The sequence below is a fragment of the Pangasianodon hypophthalmus genome, chromosome 13, assembly GCF_027358585.1.
Source record: "Pangasianodon hypophthalmus isolate fPanHyp1 chromosome 13, fPanHyp1.pri, whole genome shotgun sequence".
NCBI lineage: Eukaryota > Metazoa > Chordata > Actinopteri > Siluriformes > Pangasiidae > Pangasianodon > Pangasianodon hypophthalmus.
The window spans coordinates 13,968,942-13,986,168 of record NC_069722.1 but is presented as its reverse complement, the minus strand read 5'-3'; the positions used below and the strand labels follow the sequence as shown (position 1 = coordinate 13,986,168).

The window sequence follows — 17,227 nt, the reverse complement described above, 5'->3', positions numbered from 1 at the left end:
GTAAACCACCTTATAAGCAAAGCGTCTTTAATATTGGAAAGAGATGATTACAGAATAGAGGTTGTTACATACAGTTACGGAAATAGGAAGAATAAGCAGTGGTGTGCCCTTTTTTTTTTTTTTTTTTTTAAATACAGGTACCCTGGTAGTAGGTTAAGTTCCAGGAAAACCAACAGTGAGAAACAATCTTAAATCTTCCTTAAAACACAAACAACCAAAGAAAGATCCATCAGACATGACCTGCTTTGTCAATGCTCGTCCTCATCTGAGGTGCACTAACGTGGCAAGTAAGCCCCGATATTCTACTCTACCCATTAGCTCTGCACTAGCATGAATCCTTTTCAGACGCCAGCTTACTGAATCTGATCTGGCCAATTAAACAATTAAGACTGTGGTCTTAATTGAGGTAGAACAATAGATCCTACCATGCATTCCTCTGAGCAAAAAAAGCCAAGCGCTATTTCCCACTTTTCCTCCCTTTGGTGGAGTTGATGTCGGTCTTGGTCTTCTGCAGGCGTGAGAAGATCTCTTTGAACAGAGCCTTGTACTCAGGTGTGTTCTGGCTCAGCCGCTTGTCCACAGCCTCCACCTGCCGGCTGATGCCCTCCATGGCCTCAGGTGTTGAGGGTGTTTGCGGTGGCGTGCCTGGCTGTGTTGCGGCCTCCGTTGCACGACACTCCTTCATGGACGGGTCTCTGGAGACAGGCCGTGAAGTTTGTACCTCAGCATGGCGCAGACTCTCTTCATGGCGCCGGCACTTGCCCAGCAGCTCCTCATACCTCTCGAGCAATGCATGGTACTGCTCGTCCACTTCACGCAAGATGGACATGCCACGCTTGCGCACACCATTGGCATGGAGTGCGTAGCTGCCCTTGCGTCGTCCAGAGGCATCTACCGCTGAGATGACGTCCAGTGCTGTGTCACTACAGCTCTTGCGTACTGGGGGTTCACCAGAGCTCTCTTGTGTTGCACCTGCAACATCCTCCACCGTATCTGTTTCCGGGGCACTGCTGAGCAGCGTCTGCTCCAGGCCATCCTCAGCAACCAGTAAGCAGGCACGCGACTTGCGTAGCTGCTGTAGCTCCTGCAGCTCTGCCTCCAGCTCATGGACACGTTGTTGGCAACCCTCGGCACCCAGAAGTCGCTGCTCCAAGCGCTCAAACTCCTGCAGCACGGCGGTGCACTCACGCTCTGCATTCTCCCGTCGCCCACGTTCGGCTGATACAGCTGCACGGAGAGACGCAACCAGTGCACGCAGGTGCTCATTTTCTTCATCTGCCGGCCGCCGCTCTTGCAGGTCACCACTACCTGGGTCAGACACCCTGAATCCATCCTCATACCTGAAAAGGGAACAAGTGTAATTGGTACAAAAACCATATAAGACCATATTACACTACAGTTTTCCACTCTTAATTTTATGTGTAAATTGTTACAGTAAAGCCCAACATGTGTTGAAAATGTGTTTCCTAAAGAGTGGATGGTAAATTTTATGAATAAGTTCTACTTTTTTTTTTTTTAAAGGAAAAACCTCCACTATACCATTAAGAGTTCCCCAGAGGGACAAAACAAGGAACCATTTAGGGTGCTTTCTAATAGAGCACAAAGCAAGTGTTAGCCTTCACCCTCTTGGGTGAACTGTTGCTTGATAGCAGAGACCTGGGTAGTGGAGGGAAATTTGCTAATAACTAAATACAGACTAAAATCAAACACAAATTAATCCATAGTACAGCATTTGAATAAAGCTATATTGTAACAGGTAAGATCTATGTCTTTTTCAATATTTACAACTGGCAATTTCCAGATCTAAAAAGCTTTAACTACAGACTTTGTACCATGTTCAAACAGCCATTTACTACAAGACTCCAAGAATACCTGCATTCTAAAATTACAGAAATGTTTTTCTACATTTTTAGGTTGTGTTTTAGTGCCAATTTGACCACTAAATGTCTGGCAAATTAAATTAGATATCTGTAATCTAATCAGACATGTAACCAGAGATGACGTAATACCTGGGTGCGGTGCAGAGCTCCTTGAGGCAAGGGAAAGAGTGCACAGTTTTTCGTCTCTCTTTCTTCTCCCTGCGAACCCTGAGTTCTTCAAGTGTGCGCAGTTCCTCTACACGGGCAGTCAGTGTGTCCACCTGGCCCTGCAGCATCTCCATGGTGCTCGTCAACCTGTGTGCCCATAGTTTATCTCCGTTTACTACCTACTGACTGCTAATTTTTAATGACTAAGTCAGGGATGTGTGTTTGCTGTATGTTAAATAGTAGATACACATAGTACCTTGATGTAAACCAGTAGCAAGTTTAATCTGTCTGCTTAGAGCAACTCACTGTATCTTCACAAAACTTAACAGAATGTCATATTTAGACTTTTATAGACAAGTCATACATTTCATACTTAGGTTAACCAACAAAATAATAAATTTTAAGAGCAGATCTATGAAAACTGCATTATAGAGCTTGAATATGTTCTCACTGATTTTGTAGAAATGAAAGAATACCATAGCTGGAGAGTAAAAAATGGTCAACAAGTCAACAGTTAAGTAGGGTTTGGCTACAATCAGATGTCAGAATAATCCATTTTATATACTATAAACACAATATTCATTTGATTCATTTGTCAATTTCTGTATTAACCTGCATGTACTGTATCAGTAGTGGGTTCTGTTGGATGTTGTCTATTCATAGCCCAGTGTAAACTGCCAAGCTAAATAATGCAGCATGTGCTGTAGATGGCAAATGGGTGCCTGAAGTTTGATCCTGGCCTCTGATATTGAGTATACAAGAAGGCCACGGGTGCCAGCTCCGTATGTGCTCTGGAGCTAAATTTAAAAATATATTAAACGCCAGGCTTTGGTAAGAATGGCACATGAAGTAGTACAATAGCAGTGGTAGTGATGCAATTTCTCTGTTGTGCACAATTCATTACACAATTGCAGTGACACAACACAATGCAATGAGTGGTCAAAAGTCATTCATATTCCAGGAGAGCTGAAAGGCTACATCCCAAATTGCATACTAGCAACTGCAACCAGCTGGCAAAGCAACTGTTAAAAACATTCACTTAACCAGGAGTATTGCTCTGATAAGAAAATGTACTCTGTCAAAGTAGCAGGATAAGGCTCTAGCCATGTAATTATTATATGAGGGTCAAGTTATGATTATGAAATTGTACGAGGTGATGGATTTGTAGGTTGTTATGTGCACCCGCAATGAATTTCACAAATTACAGGTACTCACCTGTCTATTTTCTGATGTGAAGCCTTGCTTTCCAACACCAGCTTCTCATTGGTGATCTCAAGCTCTCGAGCTGTCACGTCCAACTGCTCATAGACTTTTGCATGCTGCTCATTCATCTCCCGTAACATCTCCACTTGCTTGGACAAGTACTGGCGGGGACGATACATATGATAAAACACTCTGCCTTACCAATTCCTTCTGCCTGTCCAAGAAAGGGAAACTGCAATGTGTTTAATCCTTTCTTTGCCTTTTAAATTTACCACTTTCAATTCTTAATCTCACAGTCTATACTATATACTTAATATTATGAAAATAAGATCAGTATTTTTTAACAGTGAAATATATATACACTCAGGCATGCAGTGGTAGTGTATGTGGTGCCATTACATTGCTGGGATTCTTAAACACTGCAACAGTCACTGTTAGGTTGTGAAAAGTACATCAGCAGGGTAGGTGCATCTAATAAAGAGACTAGTATGGAGATAGAATAGTCTCAAAATGGATATATTTATTAAATCCGATTCACACATGTATACACTAATTCACATTCACAAAAACAGGAATGTATTCGCAAACAGCAATTCACTCATTCTTAACCTAATCCATATTCACAAAATACAATTTACAAATGCATAAATAAATTTACATTCACAAAGTATGATTCACAAATTCTAAACACAATTCATAAATATGCAAGTGTGTTTGTAAATTTCTAAATGTTTTTATATTTATGAATTAATTGTAGAATCTGCATTTGCAAATCATCACGCGTGTATATTGCTTTGGATTTGTGTGTGCCTATACTGAGACTTTCCTGCCAGGCTCCAATTCACAAATTAGCGTTTTTTTGTTTTTTTAAAGGCCAATCAGATACGAGTTTTTACATCTGAAAACTCTGATAACTCTGATAGTGGCTGATAACGGACTTCACGTGTAATCGATGCAGCTTTTGATAATGAAGTATGGCATTTGCAAGGCTAGATATTGTAACATGAAATATAGCAAGGAATCTTTATATTAAATGATAAGCTGAAAGATTTATCATTATGTTTTCATAACCAAGCTACTAACATAAAGCTAACATGTAACTTTCCTACCCTGGTTTTTACAATATCTAGCCTTGAAAATGCCACACTTCATCATTAAAAAACTGCATAACTTACATGTGAAGTTTGTTATCAGCCACCATCTGTGCACTAATTAAGGCACACTGCGCAGCAGACACACAAAGTTATGCTTCTTGAGCCCAAGCATTGAACAAAGCGTATTATGATTGGCTGGACTGAAAATTCACATCTGATTGGCTAAAGCAAACATCCTTTAAAAAAAAAAAAAACAACACTATTTTGTGAATTGGAGCCTGGCATAAGTCTCAGTATAGGCACACACAAATCCAAAGCAATATACACATGTGATGATTTGCAAATGCAGATTCAACAAATAATTCATAAAAACATTCAGAAATTTACAAACACACCTGTGTATTTATGAATTGTGTTTTGCATTTGTGAATCGTACTTTGTGAATGTAAATTTATTTATGCATTTGTAAATCGTATTTTGTGAATATGAATAAGGTTATGAATGTGTGGATTACTGTTTGCGAATATATTAACGTTTTTTGTGAATGTGAATTAGAGTACGCATTTGTGAGTCGCATTTTAGAAATGTATTCATTTTGAGACTATTCTATCTCCATAGACTAGTAAGTGTACACCATTTTTAAAACAATGGCAGACCTGCCAACCTCAAAGAGAAATAATCAGTGGCCAAGTTTATGGTGCATCTCTAATAAATATAGTTGACTATTATTAACTACATACAGTCTCTTCCAAAAGTATTGGAACAACAAGGCCAATTCTTTTGTTTCTGCTATACACTGAAGACATTTGGGTTTGAGATAAAAAAGATGAATATGAGAGGATAGATCAGAACTTCAGCTTGTGGAATCCATAGTAATGTCAGTGGGTCGCCGGCTTGATGCAGTTGTTACAAGTAAGGGATATGCAACCAAATATTAAGTGTCATTTACTTTATTTTACTTTAAGACTATCTGACTATCCTATTCTTTTGCTCACCTAAAAATTGGGTGGTCTGCCACCAAAGTTGTCATGTTCTAAGTTGTTTAACACAACTAGATGTAAATATCAGGACATTTTGAAATTTCACTGAAATTCTGATCTATCGTCTCATATTCATCTTTTGATCTCAAACCCAAATGTCTTCATTTTATAGCAAAAACGGCCTTGCCATTCCAATACTTTCGGAGGGACGGTACATGTACATGTGTAATGCTAGCCAAGTCAAATTTACATTGATATGAACTCAAAATGCACTTTTCAAGTTCAGAAGAATGCACAGGTCATAACATTACTGATGTGATCTGAGGGAAGGGGGTGGGGCTTCCAGGAGTGTCAGTTATTACCCGGAGAGCTCAAAACATATACACAATTTTCGATTATTCCAGATTTGTACGCTGATCAGCAAATCTGCCATTTTTATTAGGGGAAGAAAAGAAGACTGCTCTTTTGGCATATTTTACTGATACTTTTATAAGCATATGCGTAAAGTCTGGTAGATCTGCAATGCCGCTGCATGACTGATGGAGGGAGTAGAGTACACATAAACAGAGGGTGATGGGACTATGCACGTCACTGTAAAATACCGTATAAAGTGTGAACAACTGACTAAATTCATCCTTAAAACAGTACACTCTATTGTCTTCTTCTCTGTAATCGTCTTTGTACAGCAGAGACTGGCAAATCTGGCAACGTGACAGGCAAGCAGCAGGCTCCCCCCAACACCCACACACTCCCACAATACTCTTATTTCCCAGCATAGCTTACACTACTCTCCTCTGGCCTCATGCCAAGACCCAACAATGGTCACTGTTGGGAGAAATCCTCTCAAAGTCTGCGGACATTTTGTGGCCAAGTCAATGTATAAAGTGTCTTACGCACACAGCGTGAGGTATCTTCGCATCAAATGGATGGGGGCCGTACCTCAATCTCCTGCACCTGCTCTTCATTGGTGATGTACATCTGCTGCAGCGAGTCCTCCAGCTCCTTATTGCGTTCCAGAAGGGTCTTCCCTAGCTCTGCTGCCAAGTGCAGATCTGAGAGAGAGCAAACAAAGACAGACAACATGAGGGAACCATGAACATAAAGGAAAGGGGCAGCTGCAGTTGCTCAGGAAACCGTAAAACGTGAAGCTCAATGAGAGTATAAATGATCTTGCTAAAGATAAGTTTGCTAGTAGGCCCTACTAGCATGACACATTGTTGACCACAGTAGCTTTTTTGTATTTACTTGTTGTCACTGTAATATCATTTTCAACATTTTTTTCAACGTTTGCAGACGAACATGTAGAACGTACTGCACGTGTAAAAACAAGGGGTGGGGGAGGTACGGTTGATCCGATACACCAATTGTAATTTTTACGGTAAGAATTTTGTCCTTACCATAATACCAGCACAGTGAGGACACAACATACTGACACATGAGTCAATGGATGAGGTGTTCTGTATCACCCCTTCTAACTGCCAGGGACCAACAGAGTCACCTGGATACTTTTTCTGTAAATGTAAACAATGTAAATCCAGGTTCATAGAATGAACGTTACATATGTAACCAGTGTTACAGAGAAAAAACTTTGTCAAAATGATAAAACTAATGACTGTGTGGACCTGTCCTATGTCGGCACTGAAGGATACTCGCGGCATGTGTGGAGAAGGTATTAGCGCTTATCACAAACAATGCAAAATGTGATATGTTTTAATTCATAAAAATAGAAGAGGTGTTCATTCAGTGTTGGTTAACAGCAACTTAAGTTTCTTTTTGGTTCGTCCACATTTATAATGTCCTTTAAATCCAAGAAATTGGATTCCAAGGACAATATAAATGTGAGAGTCTGTTTGGTTTCGTTATTTATTTCGTTAAAACTATCAGTCAATAAATATCGGGGTATTTAATTATACGATGATATACATCAATACCTTTGTATTTGTACCATTATATGCTGCACTCTGGCTGTTTTGTTTTCTTTTTTCAAATTAATTTTCTCTCTCCGTCACTGGAGACCATCTAACATAAAGCTACAGCAGTTCCTCCCTACACAACATAGACTGCACAGAACACACTTCTGCTGGTTTGCTAGCATCCACAGGGACTGTGAAGGAGATAAATATATACTGTACAGGGGAGACTTAACAGGGTCAGAAAAATTGACCTCCATTGTATGGGTATGAATGCAACAATGAATCATGAAACCATTGGTGTCAGCAATACTAGAAAACATATGGTAACATAGCACCATACAGTAACGTATCCAAATATAAATCATACATGAGAACAGGGACACAACATACCAGCTGTTTGTTTGCTGAAAGGTTCCCTGAGGTCTCCAGGCTGGAGACCATGCAGGATACGTCTTACCAAGGAGACAATTCACTGCACACACAAGGAAGAAAAAGTCTTCTCCCTTCCCCCTCTCTTTTCAGTGAAGACACAGCTCTTTTGTTCTGTCATTTTTTAAATTCCTCACAAAGGCATAAAGATATAGGCAAACTGCTGGGACAGACTGAGAGGAGTGGAAGAGCTTTAGAGACCATCAATATCACATGACAAACAGCTAGAGGCTAGTATACAGTGACAGAAGTTCAAATTCTCAGGCAGGCTTGTGAGACCCAAATCTTCCAGCCAGTTATCTGCAAAAACACACACGAGGCCACACTGTTTATTCATTCATTCCTCTTCAGTAACCGCATTATCCTGCTCAAGGCTGTGGTGGATCTGGAGCCTATCCTGGAAAGACTGGGCACAAGGCAGGAATACATCCAGGATCCATCACAGGGCACTACCAATTCAACTACCAAGTCATATTTACCTACATCCAGGTTTCTGGGAAACCAGTGTACCTACAGTACGCAAAACTCAGTAACCAGACTTTTGCATGTACCACTGTGCCGCCCAAGTGTGTACGTATCTTTAAAAAATAAATTTGACTTGGACACATTCACCAGTTTTCATATCCGTATTTTAGCGGATATCTGACAGCAGCAGTAGCACATCATTGGCCTCAGGATGTAGACTCTCAAGAAACATTTATTCAAGTCATCATGTGAAGAAGGAGACTATGTAGGTCATCGTCTATATAGAAATTTGCTTTTAAATGAGATTCATCAGTGCAGTAGGCCTGTAATGTTACACACGAACAAGAGTGATATGTGAGTTTTGTTATAACTCAAACACTGGATACTAGCAGGATGTTTGCTTAACACGTCACATTTTCAATAAGAATTACAATGAACGACAACACTGATGATTACTGCGCATGTTAAATTCATCGTGTACCACTGTGTCATTGCTATCTCACTGCCATTCAGTATCGTTGCTGTGAAAATAAGAGAATTTTTCCCGCATGCCTGTAAAAACTGAGACTTCTTGCTACCTCTCATACAGCGGTTTGTCTCAGTGATTGAGCTTTGAAAGGGAAGCAGCAACCAAGGTCATATTTGCATTTGATTAAACTTTAATTACAGCTGCAATGCTTGAAATACAGAGCAGGAACAAACGCTTTGTGGGTGTATATTATGGAGACAGTTAGCTTGTTAACTCACCACCTCACAAGGATATTGTGAAATCAGATAAAATTTAAAAGTGGAATGTAATGGTTTGTGGTGGCGTAACGTGTTTAAAGTGTACTTATTCTGCCTAGCACACAGTGTTTAATATTTTGTATCATGCATATCATTTTACATGTTTGTAGGTGGCAGTCTGCATATTCAAATATTATTAGAATAATGTGTTGAAAAATTTAAAAAGTGATTTTGCCTAAAAAAAACCTTTCATAAGTCATTTTTGAGTTAAGAAGAAAGCACTGCATGTCCATGTAGCTCAAGTGCCACATTTAGGCATGATTTACACTAAATGCTTATGTGCTTATGCATATACACACAACATCCACTTTATTAGGAACACCTGTACACCTGCACGTTCATGCAGTTATCTAATCAGCCAACCATGTGGCAGCAGCACAATGCAAACATGTGAATGGTGAAAAAGTGTGATCTCTGTGACTTTAACTGTGGCATGGTCGCTGGGGCCAGACGGGCTGGTTGATACTGTTAATTTCTTGGCATTTTCACACACAACAGTCTCTAGAATTTCCACAGAATGGTGTGAAAAAACAAAAAACATCCTGTGAGTGGAGGGTGTGCAGGCTGAAACATCTTGTTGATGAGAGAGATCAGAGGAGAATGACCAGACTGGTCTGAGCTGACAGCAAGCCTATATATTGTAACTCAAATAATCACTCTTTACAACCGTGGTGAGCAGAAAAGAATCTCAGAATGCACAACACATAAAACCTTGAGGTGGATGGGCTACAACAGCAGACGACCACATCAGGTTCCACTCCTGTCAGGCAAGAACAAGAATCTGAGGCTATCATGAGCACAGACTCACCCAAACTGGACAGTTGAAAATTAGGGGGGAAAAAAAATCACTTGATCTTTTTCCAATCTTCAACTGTCCTGTTTGATGAACCTGTGCCTCTGCCCTTTCTTAACAAAAAGGCATTTCCACCCACAAAACTGTCGCTCACTCAATGTTTTTTTGTTTTTTGCACCATTCTGTGTAAACTCTAGAGACTGTTGTGTGTGAAAATCCCAGGAGATCAGCAGTTTCTGAAATACTCAAACCAGCCCTTCTGGTACCAACACTCATGCCACGGTCAAAGTCACAGAGATCATACATTTTCTTCATTCTGATGTTTGATGTGAACATAACAGAACCTCTTGACTTGTATCTGCATGTTTTTTTGCATTGTGCTGCTGCCACATGATTAGTTGATTAGATAACTGCATGAATGTGCAGGTGTACCTAATAAAGTGGACAGTGAGTGTGTGTTTATACAGCAAAGCACCGCAATAAAAGCAGAACAAGCACATACATATTCACTGTGAAAACCCAACAACAACAAAAGAACATTCTACAAGTTTAGAATATTTTAGCTATTGCTCAACAGACATATCATGACCTTAGTATAAATAAGGGTCTATCTGTGTTAAGAATCAGTGGGAGATAGAACCATATAATAGTAAAGTATAAATGAATTCTGCATACAGTTCAATTAATTAACCCATATTAAAGACCTCATTGTAAAACATCTAGTAGGAAATGTACTGTGAGCTTGATCTTCTTCTACAACCAATGTATATGTATAAAAAAACAAAAAAGAATACAAGAATATACATCATATACGCTCATATATTTAGTCTTCAGACATCAGTATACATCTCATGTTCTTGAGCTCTTACTGAGAGGGCTGTTGGAGTGTCTGCTGGTTACAAACGGAGCTATAACACTTCCCCCTCACCATCTAGATCATCATCATCCCAGGCTTAATAACAGTTAATCAAATATAGTGCAGCCAGAGAGGAAGTGGGAGAAGATGGAGGCTACACGAATGGCTACATAATCCACCTTCTATCTCTCTTTCCTCTGATGAACAAACCTCAGGAAACATTTGCATGGTGGTCATGGGGCTACACATGCTCTACTGTCATATTACTGGCCTGCGCAGTAGCAACGCTACAATATGCAATTGCGTCTTTGTGTGGCGAGTATCCTGTAGGGCTGACCCGAACAGCAATTGATAGGCTTTGAATATCTGTCGGTGTTTCCAGCCACGTACCCCAGTACTCACCCTCCCCTTTAAACAATGATATTTACTTTCAATTAAATGCAGTTTTAATTTTATATTTGCTACTGCAGTTCAAAATATATTTGCAGTTACGATGTATTAATAGTGTACACCAGTGATGAACTGTATTTAGCTATGCATATGAAATAACACCAAGAGGTATTTTTGCAACAACTTTTATCACACATGAAGTCAATAACATACAAGTCTAAACAATTACTGCATCTGTGATGTAATATATAAATCGTGGTTAAAATAATAAAAAAAAAAAAACGCACTCATATATATAAAAATAGCCTGTTTACCACCACAGATGTTTTAAGAAAAGCAGAGGCTTTTCTTATCCTTTCATGCACACGCAAGCTTGTCAAACTCCATGGACGAACAATGTACGCATTAAAGCTTGTGACTGGAGCATTCATAATTGAAGTCGTAACCAAACCGCAGAGAGTATGAAAGCATGTAAGCTTGGAGGTTTTTTTGGCTTGTCACAGCCCTTGTGAACATTATTTTATAAGAAAGAATCCCAAATTCAGTTTGGGGAAGGCCTTAAGAAATCATACCCATTTCAGTAGCTGTGAAATAACAACACTCTTCGTTGTTGACGACAATGACAACTTCAGATCCCCAAATTATACTTTTATGCTTTCTTTTCTTAATAATTATGCATTTAATTTTGGGGTAGTATACAAGATGTAATACAGGGTGTCTCAGTAAAGTCTCAATACATAGGGGAAGTTAACACATTTTAGCTAAATGTAACTTTATATACAAAACATCCTCTACATGATTGCCATTTCTTTGTAAACACACACGGAGTCGTCTCTACCACTCATGATGAACATGTGTTAACACATCTGGTGTTATGCATGTAACTGCATGTCCATCGCAACGTTCTTCTTTTGTCAAAGGCATTCTTAAAGGCTACCTGAAAAAAAATAATATAAACTATAAACTGAAAAATTTCGGAAGACATTTTGCTAAAAAATTGTTAATTTCCCCTATGTATAGATACTTTTAGGACACCCTGTAGATTGACCATGAGGGATACACGTCAACAGACTTGCGTTTCTGATCAACGGTTATCATGATAAGTACCATATTTAGGTTACATTACAACCTGGAAGTCATCTATGTTTCTGTGAATGACAAATGACTCACAATTTGCACTACATAGGGTGGAGAAAGCATTATTTCATTGCCTATACAGTGCACTTATATAAGGAGTAAAGGTAAAGGTAAAGACAACGCAATGTATTCAAATGATTCAGGCCAGCCTGACCACTGCAAACAAGCCTAGTCTAAATAACACACACCGATTTTACATCAAGTGTGTTTTTGCTGTCGCAATTACAATAACTAGCTATATAAGTACAATATCGTATTATAGTCCCTATCGCACAGTTCTGGTAGGTCACTGGATAATGCTGCGTTCGAGCTCGTAAAGCTCGTAACTCCGAATTTCTGAATTCCACCTAAAAAAAATAATGAAACTTCAGGAAGGTATCCTCAACCCTGAGTTCAGCCAATGACATTGTGTCAACATGGCTGCTTACACCGCCAACAGTAAATAAATATCACTTCACTACATTAAATGACTATTATAATACTGTTTACGTTAACGCTGACCATATAGCTTGCTGTTTTGAGAACGTAAATACATCATAAACTCAAGAAAGCTGGCTAGCTGGTTGCTAACAAAACACACACCTTGTTTTTCCTTACTTTGTCGCTTGAATGCGGCAAGCTTGAACGTTGCGTAATTCCAAGTTTAGACTTCCCGCTTCCAAGTTAAGTTGAATGCAGCTCCAGTGTAATTCTATGAACTGGCCCATGTTTCAGGTCATCCTCTGAGAGTCTACGAAGTCTAACCCTGGAGTACTCCTGCCCTGAACGTTAGCGTGTTCCTTGAACTAAGATGCCCAGGAAGAACCTGTCAATTTGCTGATTAGTTGGATCAGGTGAAAATAATAGGTTTATGGGTACTACAGCACCAGGGATGGGAGTCTCAGGCTACTAACTGAGAGAAATCCCTGATATCTAGCACCAGTGGGTTTTGATCTGTAATTATCTGGCTTTTCTCTGTAGGCACTAGAACCACCAATCCTCTCTTGATTGACTGTTTACAGAGGCAGATCAATAAGAAATTCTCGTAATAGGAAACCATTTGTGTGTATGTGCAGTAGGCACCAATCCATTTGCAGCAGTGTGCATCAGATACAACGGAACTGATAAGATCTGGCTCTACTCAACATCTAAATGTGCAGTTTCACCATGTAGTAAAGCTAGCTTCTTACTTTTACATGTCAGAGCTGTAAATGCTGTAGCGTCTTTATTCCCGACCTGAAGTCACTGCAGTTACATCAATACAATCAATACTGAGGAAGTGAAAGAAAGAAAATTAAATTGTTGATGTAATTGTCTCTGCTGAAAAACGTAGGTAAAGATAGCATATAGCAATGAATAGCATTAAGGTCTGTTTGATTGTTCTTGAATTGTTATCATTGTTGGAAGCAACTTGAGACCTCTCTCAACTCCTTTACAATCACTCTGAGCCAAGAACTCTCTGTGCAAATCCAAGTTCCACGTCGCCATTCAGCCACAAATGGTGAGAATTCCCTCCCTGCACATTCCTTCTCACTTCCCACAGATCAGTTTCATGTTTCCAGTTCCTAACACACTGTTAGATTAACTAAACTCACCATTTCATTAAATGGTGTTGAGGAAGACCTTGGAAAATGCCTGCAAATGCACATTCTTCCACTCAACAATATACATAGTGCCAAAAATACTTGCTCAAAGGTCAGAAAAGGGCAAAAACATCATACTAAGCACTATTTCACACACACACACACACACACACACACAGATGAATTTGTGGATTTGTTCCTCTCTGCAGAGATGATTGAAAATGAATTGTCTACACTCTGAGCCATGATGAGGAAAAGAAGGGTGAACAGAGTGATGCATATCCTGTAGATAAAAATCAAAATAACTAAAAGTGTGAATGAATAAGTAAGGGAAAAAAATCACAATATGGCATCCTGTCATGGAAAAAAAAAAAGTAACGATGGGCTGCTGTGATGTCATTACCACCCTGGAGTGGATTATTTTCCTATAACAGCAAGCCCAGAAGTCATTTATTCCACTTGTACTGTACCACGGTGATTTGCCAACTATTAATATTTTTATTGAATTAATGAATGATGTCATGCTTTTTTGACCATTTATAGTTACATTTAATGTTGTAGAACATCCATGAGGCAAGTTATCACTTATGTTATAGCAACTATAAATAGCTGTTCTCTTAACAGCCTCTTTTATTTCTGTTTTGAAATTAATAATTAAAAAAAAACAGTTTTTCAACTGCATTCAACTGTATTTCAAGCACAAAGTGCTCAGGCCTGAAGACTTTCCCATGGACGAACACTTACTGTTACAAAGCGTTGACACTGGAGACTCCTTCCACAGTCTGACCAATCAGATTTGAGAATTCAAAGACAAAGAAAATACGCCAATGTGACAAGTGAATCTCGGAAAACATGTTAAAAGATTTAAGATCAGGGAAGATGTGTAATTAATTTTGGTTTTATATGTTTTGTGAAGAAATCATTTAGGGTTGTTAAAGGATTAAACCCAGTATTTGTACATTCGCTTAAAATGGCTTACGCAGCACTTTATTCCCGTGCTCAGATACAACCAAGTGACTAGCTGGCTTTGAGGAAGAGGACATACTACTGATCATTTTCAATTGTCAAAATCATATTATAAGCTGTATTCATTATATCATGACCTAAATGATGGGTTCAATCCTCCACCTTCACTTCAGCTCCATAGCTCATATACATCCTTATCCGATGACATCAGCAGAGCAGGCCATTATTAAAGCCTTTGTATAATCCTACTATTATTTCTATTGCTGTTAACTCCATGTCTGATGCAGCTGTTGTTGTTAGACAGCTGTTTGATGGTGCATCATGGACTCACCCTGCTCCAGGTCTCTCTGGTCGTACCATGGCTCGTCCTCTTCAGTCACAAACTCCTCCATCCTGCTGGATCTGAGCATCAGGCACTTCTCCTACAGCAGCAGATGATCTTCACCAGCTTCTTCTGCACTGATCAGGATGAAGCTGGAGGAGGGTGATTTTTAAAAAAAATAGAAATTTAAAAAATATGCATACACATGCAAGCAATGTGGACTTTTTCTTTTTTAAAGCCTGGACATTGTTTAAAGCAGTGATGGTAGTGATGGCACAACAGAAAGAGACTGATCAGCTCTTCATGAGCGCCAGAGAGCGATGAATGACAAAAGCAGGCGAATTGTCCGCAGCTGACAGCTAGCACACTGACATCAGCACGTTTATCTGCAGCAAAAATAATAACAATACTAATACTAATAATAATAATAATAATAATGCAACAGCAAACAGTGCTGCTTCTCAGTCAAGTGCACACATCGGTGCTGTTTTTGCAAGAAATCTATTCTTCTGCATTTGGCATCTAGTTTTGTCAAAACTCAGCCCCTCCCACTCCAGTGCTAAGCGCCGACATCACCTCCCCGTCCTCTTTGTCGACTTCCCGACATCCCGTTCGGCTCGTGCAGATGGTGAGGTGGCTGGCTCCGGTCCTCGCTGCTGCTACTGCTGCTGCACGTGTTGCCAGATTGACCGCTTTCAGGCACGCGGGGTTTGTTTCTGCTTTCAATGTGAACATTTTTCTGCAAGCAATATCTGAATGCATTTTCCCATGAAAACTGATGAATTTAGATCATTTCTGTGTATACCACAGTGCTTCTGACTTCTCCAAACTTAATAGTGTTGGTTAAGTAAGGAATTATGTTAATTACACGGCCATGTTGAATGCTCGAATCTGATTGGTCAGAAGGTGTGCTTTATTTTTATACAACAGCTCGGAAAGTAGTTCCGGCTGGAAAAAGAAGATAGGTTGAATATTAATGCGCTGTTCCATCGAGGAAATTAACACTTTTTAGCAAAATGTCTTCCAAAATTTTTCATATTTAGCTTATATATATATATATATATATATATATATATATATATATATATATATATATATATATGTATATATATATATATATATATATATATATACATAACATTAAAACCCCTGACAGGTGAAGTGAATAACATTGATTATCTCGTTACAATGGCACGTGTCATGGAGTGGGATATTAGGCAGCAAGTGAACAGTCAGTTCTCGAAGTTGATGTGTTGGAAGCAGGAAAAATGGGCAAGTGTAAGGATCTGAGTGACTTTGACAAGGGCCAGATTGTGATGACTAGACGATTGGATCAGATCATCTCCATCTTGTAGGGTGTTCCCAGTATGCAGTGGTTAGTACCTACCAAAAGTGGTCCAAAGAAGGATAACCGGTGAACCGGTGACAGGGTCATGGGCTCCCAAGGCTCACTGATGTGTCTGGGGAGCGAATATAGATAGATAGATAGATAGATAGATAGATAGCCTTTAAGAATGCCTTTGACAATCATTCTCATGGCTGGATCAGGAAGCTGCTGCGATGGACTTTAACATGAAACATGGCAAACACATTACACATGACACTGCTGCCAAACTTATTAACAAATTCAAAAAGACTGAAAGTGTTGCAGACCAACCAAGACGTGGACTTCCAGGAACACCCACTGATGAAGGCACAGTCGACGTGGTGCTGGCTTACATAGTCCCCTATGAATGGAGACTTTTGGGACACCCTGTATTACATTATTGCTTCTATAGTAACCACTAGTACACAGGGACATCTATGGCAGACTCTCCACATAAGAGACTAATAATAATAGATTTTTTTAAAAATGTTTTGTTTAACAAAGTAAAACATACAATCATTGATGTAGAGACATTATTTAACATTTATGGCAGGGGTCTTGATTGTAAGTGCTTTGTAACAAGCAAAGTTTCCCAGCTCTTTCCCAGGAAAGTTTTCAGGACAGAGGAGTTTATGCTTTCTTGTTTCTCGGTAAAATGTCAGGCAGCATTTTTAAAGATAGAGAGAGAGGCTGATGAATAACAACTGTTTATCGCAGCCATTACATAGGTGAGAACGGGACCTAACTTCTTGGACGTTCCACAACATTAAACTATAAACCGTTAAATTGTGTGACGTCTCGTATATTAGTAAATCAAACATTGTAGTTATTGGCAAATCACTGTCGTATAAATGCAATAACACACTCCATACCATGTTGTTATATGAAAATAATGTCCTTGAGGGGTTAGAGACTCCACTTGCACATCAGGCCACATC

At 39.4% G+C, this 17,227-nt stretch overlaps 1 protein-coding gene across 1 annotated transcript; it reads right to left on the bottom strand.

The window, feature by feature from the left end:
• Positions 1-10: 10 nt before the first annotated feature.
• Positions 11-15,584, bottom strand: cdr2l (cerebellar degeneration-related protein 2-like). Its single transcript, XM_026917057.3, has 6 exons — positions 15,500-15,584; positions 14,933-15,075; positions 6,244-6,356; positions 3,243-3,391; positions 2,010-2,174; positions 11-1,340 (listed from the first exon to the last, which is right to left on the bottom strand). Exons 2-6 carry the CDS (start codon positions 15,009-15,011, stop codon positions 458-460), a joined length of 1,389 nt encoding a protein of 462 aa, XP_026772858.1. The 5' UTR covers positions 15,012-15,075; positions 15,500-15,584; the 3' UTR covers positions 11-457.
• Positions 15,585-17,227: the final 1,643 nt, after the last annotated feature.

Excerpts from the sequence above, each read along its gene's own strand:
- cdr2l (XM_026917057.3), bottom strand. The coding sequence starts at position 15,011 with ATGCTCAGATCCAGCAGGATGGAGGAGTTTGTGACTGAAGAGGACGAG. Across the intron at positions 6,357-14,932 it reads CCAGAGAGACCTGGAGCAGG|ATCTGCACTTGGCAGCAGAG; the intron begins GTGAGTCCATGA and ends GCTCTCTCTCAG. Across the intron at positions 1,341-2,009 it reads GAGCTCTGCACCGCACCCAG|GTATGAGGATGGATTCAGGG; the intron begins GTATTACGTCAT and ends TTCCCTTTTCAG.